Raw genomic sequence first — 7705 nt, 5'->3', positions numbered from 1 at the left:
TATTTATAATATAATAGAAGAGAATAGAAGAAATGGTAAATGTTACAAATAGAATAAATGTATTTTAAAATCGATGGTTTGTGCGTCTATTAAATGTAATCAATTTTTAAAATAATTTTTTACTCTAATTGTTTACAAAAATTATTATTATTTAATGTTGTTATGCTTTTAATATGTTAGCTCATTTAATTTGCATTACCACTAGAATATAAGATTAGAAATCAAAGAAGTAATGGCGAAGAATTTAGTGTGACACATTCAATGAAATATAATAACTTTACAAGAGAACTATAACAAAAGTAATAACAAAAATATTGTTTTTTATAAGTTTATTTCCTTATAATCACTTATTACATAATTATTTACATCAATTTTTAAATTATCTGTGCCATGTTACAAGCTAATGTTTACGAGAATTATTTACAATTCGTAACAAATGATGCATTCAATAAATTATGAAATGAGAGAAAAAAGAGAGAAAGAGAAATTAAATTAGATAATGATAGTTAAAAAAGAGTAAGTTTGCGAAACTAAATTGTAAATCTGAGCTGATGAGCACTAAAACTTCTAAAATGAAGATATTATGTAAGAATTTTAATAATTATAAGTGTATCGGCCGATCTCTCAGGAGCCATTATACAATTGATGTAATGTTTGATTTTGCAAAATAGAAACGAGGCGAAATTTTACAATTTCACGATTTTCATAAATCACAATTCCTTTTCTTTCAGGTAAGAAAAGAGAGCGGCATTCATGAAAAAGTCGCGTTCTCACGATGTACATATTAATGTCTCGTAGTGCCTATTATGATTCGGCAATAATTGGATAATGTAGATCAATTTAGATCAAGATATCAATTATGATATACTATTCTAAAATTTCTTTTTGCTAATTATTGCTTTGAATTTTCATAATAATGAGTGACACAAAGAGATGCTTATAACGATACGACAGTTAAGAGGACCCTAAAAATGACTAGTCATATTGAAAATGGTACTTACACACAGATATTATACATGTCATTGATCCATCACTACATCAATATCTCACTCACGTCACACATACGCAAAAATTTTTGTATAACAATTATATTTTAATTAGACGTCTAAATTCAATTTTAAGAACTTCATATTGTTTCTTCATGCAAACTACTAGTCTGTGAACTATTATTTCGTAAGTATAGATTGCACAGCTTTTATATGAAGCAAATGTTACGACATGACAGTTCTGGAACGTCATTGATAAAGAAGTAAGAACTAAGAATTGATAAAGAAGGTCTCAATTTCGAAATTTATTGTCCTTGGCATAAACTTCATCTTACAGACGCTATTAATGCGTATATTTTAATTGTTTAAATAATTTAACTGAAAAAGAATTTTCAAATCTGTAAAAGAGAAAAAAGTAATGATTATACAAAAATTATAATTTAATCAGTAATATAGACGGTTTTAGGATCCTTTTAACTTACCATACTCAAAACTCACGGAGATATTGATGTGATTTAGATACTATTTAGATTATTTGAAAACTGCACTTCTAATGCGTAATAGGAAAAAGATTTTTATGAAAGATCATGCGTGCATATTCTGAAGAAATAGATAGATAAATGACAGAAAAATAATTTTTTGTTATAACACAGATTGTCTCTACGTGATGCACTTCGGAAACTTATATTATGACTGAAATATAAAGATTATGCGTTTCGCGAGTTTCCTCCGTGTTCAGATATATTCTTGGAATGCCAGAGCGAGGAGCAGCCTGATACTGAGCTATTTTTCCAGGTCGTTCCCTGATAAAGTGGACTGCAAGGTTCACGAAATGTTGGCATTCCAAGAAAGGATCTAGATAGAAAGCATCCGTGGAAGCCTCAAGAATATTATGACTGAAAGATTTTCTAGCTAGCTATTATTAGACTACTATGTGCCGATTGATTCTCTCGTTGCGTTTACTTCATAAATAATTATCATCGCATATTTTGACAATTGTATCGAGAGATTTAAGTATAACAGAAATAGTGTAATATTAATTGTATTCATTTTTATAAGCAAACATTGAGATTTCATAATTGTTCACAAAGATTAATAGAAAGAATAAAAGAATGTGTATTATAATTTACTATATACTTTTACATACTTGTGTATTTCATATAATTAGACAATGAATAACATCATGGCTAAAAACTGAAAAGGAAAATTTGGACTGATGCCTATCATCGTTTGAACTTGTTGATTCACTATATCTATAGGTATCTGTCTGAAGGATAACTTCTTCTAAATGCAGATCGTTTGTGCGTAGTGGAATTATACTTAATCAAGATATTGCTATTTACTTGTTGTCGAACCATTGCAGTAATCATACCGGTCTTTTTTTTTTTTCGGGTCTCCGCTCTCACTCTCCAGTGAAAAGTCCGATGTGCAGTCGATCGTCCGCTTGCACCAGCGCTTCTACTTAGTTTCGCGTTGTGAGAAAGTTGTACAAATTTACAAATCGCAATTCTCTGTTATTCGAGGCAGATAATGATACTAATAGTATTAATAATCAGAAGGAGCTTAATATACGTCGAATCATAAGTGCGAAAGTGTGTCGGACTAATTTAAGAAGCGAAGGAATAGCATTATTAAATTTTTGTGCACCATAATGACGATCATTGAAATGTACTTATAAGAGTATCACGGCATATCATTTTGATGGCATAGAACATATGGAACAGCATATTGTGTGCAGTTTCGATAAACGATTATGAATTTGTATGTAATAATTACATAAGCAAAACAAAAGTTTCTTAAAGTGGAATAAATATGTATGTGTATAGTCTATATTATGTTCCATATTTTTATCTCACTTTTATTGATAAATATTTTTTTCTGCAGAGATTTTATAGGGTATGTAACGTGAATTATATGTTAAATGCGTGTATTTATCAATAAAAGGTGTGAATAATATATATATATATATAAGTTGATGTACATTTACAAAATGTAGCGCTGATCAGTAATCAATTAGTAAATCGACATATAAATAAAAATTTCAAAAATATTTCATAGTCTCTATAAAGTTTAAGGAACAGTTCGTATATGAAAGAATGCTGAAATCAATTGACGCATGTCTAGTTAATGTACAGATAAATAAATTCGTTGTCACATTCTCAATATCACATAAAAACTAATAATTACGTTAAACATACGTGATTACACATATTTTTTCAATAGTATAACATTGCCATTCAGCAATGCTACGATCTATTATTAAAGGCTGTGAAAATGAATGAATGTTGTGCTTTTTTCCGCCATTTTGATTTTTCCGCCATATTGGATCATTCCGGATGTGTGTGAACCGGTTCATACAAGCAGATTTTTTCGAAAAGATGTGGATTTCAGCAATCGGTAAATCGTACATCTTGCGCAAGGAAATGCTAATTAGGGCTTCGCGAGTTTAATGACGATATAAAAGTAAGAATTTGTTTTCATGATGAATTCGACGTTTTGCAAACACAAGCGCTATAAAAATAGATGGTGTTTATAGTAAAACTTAGCATACTTTGCATGTACGACGCGACGATAAACTTTCTTCGACCCATAAACATATGTTAGTTCATATTTATCATATCTATCATAGAAACTAAAGCGTAGACTCTTTAAATATTGCCATATAAATTATTTTAATTTTCTTTTTATGTACGATCTTTTAAATGAACAAGAGTTTATTAAATCAATTTATCATAACTATAGAGATAACTAGAGAACTTAATATTCGTAAAATAAAGAGATTCGTAAAATGTTTTCAGTTAACTTCAAAATGAACGTCACTGTGTCACCGATTGACAGGATGTCTAACATCTATAACAACTCTGTAGTGCGATACTGGCAATTTCTATTTCACGACTTATCTGGTAAGTTCACAGTTTCTGTTACACAAGAGTGCATTCAAAAAAATTCTGATTATTGAGATATCACAGAATAATATATAATTATTCTTCTTAACATATATCCGTTTATTTTATTAATACTATAATGATATTTTTCTTATTTTATTATCCTTTAATTTTATAAGGATAATTTAATTTGCTTTTATTTATTAATCTTGTAACTGTGAATAACTACATACTTTATCCGAGGAATTCTGAAAACGTCCTTAATATCCTCGCAATGTCTTTAAAACATCTCTTGTAAGTCAGTATTGTATGAATACATATGTAATTTGGAATTACAAAAGAAAATCTATTAAAAGAATTTAAAATTACAAGCAATTGAACCTGTTAAATTTATTTAAAAAATTTAAAATTATAGAATATTTATTTTGTAATCACATAAAAATCTGTTTTCAAAAATTAAGATCTAATACCATAAACAATGCGTTCTCCTTGCTCTCTCTCTCTCCTTTTAATTGTTTATTATTATTTAATAACAAGGAAGAAGAATGGAATGTATATAAAATTGTACATTATTTAATAATAATAAAAGAAATATCGAAATTTATAATAGAAGTTCAAAGATAGAATTGTATCAAATTGTTTGTCTTGTTTTATAACTGAGTGTGTATAACTGAGTTATAATTATATAATTCATAATATTTAATTCTATTTAATTATATATTTACATAATATTTAATTATATAATTCATAATATTATTTATTTAGATAATTCATATTGGATTTCTATTAATTTTTCTCAATTGGCTAAAGCTTAAGAACTACAGGAATAAATACAAATAGAAAAAGTTTGATAAAATTTGAAAATGAATTGATAAAATCGACCATAAAATTCAAGATATTCTTCTTTTATAGTGAATAATTTGCTTTTATTATATATAATTTTTTCAGATCCTCGAACTAGGGATTGGTTTCTCATATCATCGCCCGTACCTGGTCTTAGTATCTTGATCGGCTATCTTTATTTTGTATTGTCATGGGGTCCGAGAAACATGGAGCACCGAAAGCCGTATCAATTAAAAAACATTCTAGTCGTTTATAACTTTTTGCAGATTCTTCTTAGTACATGGTTATTTAAAGAAGGCTTGGAAGCCATAGTTTTCTATAATTACAGCTTGACATGCGAGGGGGTGGATTTTTCATACAAACCGTATCCTCTAAGAGTACGTAAATGTTAAATACTAAATATATATTCTTAAGTTTTCAATTAACTATAATTTATCTTCTGACATTTTACGTTGTTTTACGCATAACTTAAAAGATCTCTATATGCTATTTATCTTCCCGATTTAAATGTGAAATATTCTTATTTATTCGAGACGATGTGAATATCGTAATTAAATTTTTTTAGCATGATAAAAAAAAAGAATATCTGTCATTCTACAAAGTATATCTCATTTAAAAAAACATTGCGTGGACGTTACAATATTAACGACGTTGTGACATCCTTCGAATAAGGAATGCTGTATGGAATTTATCTACTTTCTGCACGATATCGTTATAGGTCGCAAGAGGCGTTTACATTTACTTTCTGGCGAAACTTACAGAACTTCTCGACACAGTATTCTTCGTATTGCGCAAGAAGGATAAGCAAATTACGTTTCTTCATATGTACCATCACACTGTGATGCCAATGGTATCGTGGGGTGCTACAAAGTATTATCCCGGTGGTCATGGCGTTTTTGTAGGTACGTTAAAAAATAATATAATAATTTAAAATCTTTTGTTCTGATTTTTTTCATTTGTACACGCGAAGAAAACAATTTTGTTGATCTAAAATTTTGTTGATAAAATATCAATATTTTTTGCATTATTGCTTTATCATTTTTTAATTTCCAATATAATTATTTTGATGATTAAATAAAATTATTTTCAGATTTGTATCTACTAAAATTTTAGATCCTTCAATGAAATCGTTTTTTGCGTGCACTTTTCCATTGAAAATTTAATTCATCAGATTTTCATTGGATCAGATTAAAATCATAGATATATATATAACTTATAATTCGACATTTTTCCTTGCAGGAATTATAAATAGCTTCGTGCATATTATTATGTACACTTATTATCTCCTGGCAGCATTGCTACCTCACAATCTGCAAAAACGGTATCTCTGGTGGAAGAAGTACATTACTACTCTACAAATGGTACGAAGCAAATAAAGTAATACTTAATCGAAGCTACTTTTCATCTATTTCTTTTACCAAATCTCTTTTAATTTTTACTGAATCTATTTTAATCATTTATTTCTAGTTGACTAATTATTTATACTTATGGCAATTTTTGTTTGATAGTCCCAATTCTGTGTGGCTTTCCTACACAATTGCCAATTGTTGTTCTACGACTGCAACTATCCGAAATGGTCGGTCATTGTGGTGTTGCCGAACTCGATATTTTTCTATTTCCTGTTTTCGGACTTCTACAATAATGCTTATACTTCCAAGAAGGAAAATGGCGCAGTACCGTCGATTCAGAACTCGGCTAAAGCGAATGGCGTCGTGGAGAAAGTGAGCGACGGGATGCCGAATGGAAAAGGGAAAAGCGATTAAATGGGTGCAGCCGAGGAAGGAAACGATGCGATTGCAATGAGATGGTCACTACTATTTTACTTGAATCGTATTGCAGTCTCTATCCCGCTATTATAGTCGACGTATCATGACTATAATATGTTTCCTGCTGAGATGTTCAAATGCATATAAAAAAGACAAAATGTAAATTAAAAAAATGTAGAAACGTCTAGATATTCGCGAAAATTGAACACATCTGACTATTTGACAATTGAATTTTTAAACTTTTATTTTTTATTTTTTTAATTTATAAACGAAAGCGATCCACTCATTACGTATCTTCTTTTGCGATAACAAAATTATACCAAATAGCTAAGTCATTAAGAATATAATCAGAGTTGGGAAAGTTATTTTATAAAATTAACTTGTTTATTGTTATTTGTTACCATTATTTTTGAAAAATATCTTGTTATATAATTATTCTTTTTAATAATGAATAATTAATGATGTTACATTTCCTCATAATGTTAATTTCCTTTATAATGTTAATAGTAACACAGTTACATTTTAAATAATAGTAATAAATGATTTATCTTTTTTTTTATTTTCTATACAACATAAATCATTTCAACAATTGCAATAACATTGCGATGTTCAACATTTAGTTAAGTAATTTGCAATAACTATGTGAACATTGCAGCAATGTTACTGCAAACTTTTATACTACCTGAATGAGTACTCGTATAATACGTGTGTATGAATCCACACAACATTTTATCTTAGAGATGTCCAATGGACGTCATATCGCGATAATCTTGTGATATTCATGGATGATCTTAGATATTCAAGAGATATCTAAATATCCGCATGTGTGAGATCTAGGGATGAGCTAAATGATTATTTTTTATGAACGATTATAACAGTTACTTCAAAATAACCGGTTATTTGAATAGTTATCGATTATATAAATGATTATCTTTTATAATACTTTATATCCTAATCAGTAGCTACACATTTTTTTATTATTTCTATTCATTATTTAAGTTATTTAAGTATAAAAAATCTATTTTGAAATATTTCATTATTTAAAATATTTGTGTAAACAAATAAATATAAAGTGTTAAATTTTATGCATAAAAATTGATGTCAACTTGAGTAAGGCCAATATTGTATACCTTCGTTTTTTTATCTTACGAATTTTTCAAGCATATTAATTAACTGCAAGACAGATAGGATCTTGGACCTCTTTATCCTATAGCTAATCAATAGG

The 7705-nt window shown here is 28.4% G+C and overlaps 1 protein-coding gene across 1 annotated transcript in view; it reads left to right on the top strand.

Moving 5' to 3' along the window:
* The window catches only part of LOC108686327 (elongation of very long chain fatty acids protein AAEL008004-like), an 18300-nt gene extending 11672 nt beyond the window's left edge, over nucleotides 1–6628 (top strand). Inside the window, exons 2-6 of the mRNA XM_018191587.1 lie at nucleotides 3785–3889; nucleotides 4820–5091; nucleotides 5433–5616; nucleotides 5954–6075; nucleotides 6223–6628. Coding sequence (XP_018047076.1) covers nucleotides 3796–3889; nucleotides 4820–5091; nucleotides 5433–5616; nucleotides 5954–6075; nucleotides 6223–6477 — 927 coding nt within the window. The 5' untranslated portion in view covers nucleotides 3785–3795 and the 3' untranslated portion in view covers nucleotides 6478–6628. The remainder of the gene's footprint in view (nucleotides 1–3784; nucleotides 3890–4819; nucleotides 5092–5432; nucleotides 5617–5953; nucleotides 6076–6222) is intronic.
* The last annotated feature ends 1077 nt before the right edge of the window (nucleotides 6629–7705 follow it).

Source organism: Atta colombica, unplaced genomic scaffold (assembly GCF_001594045.1).
Source record: "Atta colombica isolate Treedump-2 unplaced genomic scaffold, Acol1.0 scaffold175, whole genome shotgun sequence".
In the NCBI taxonomy this organism is placed as follows: domain Eukaryota; kingdom Metazoa; phylum Arthropoda; class Insecta; order Hymenoptera; family Formicidae; genus Atta; species Atta colombica.
This window is presented reverse-complemented; position numbering and strand designations above follow the sequence as displayed.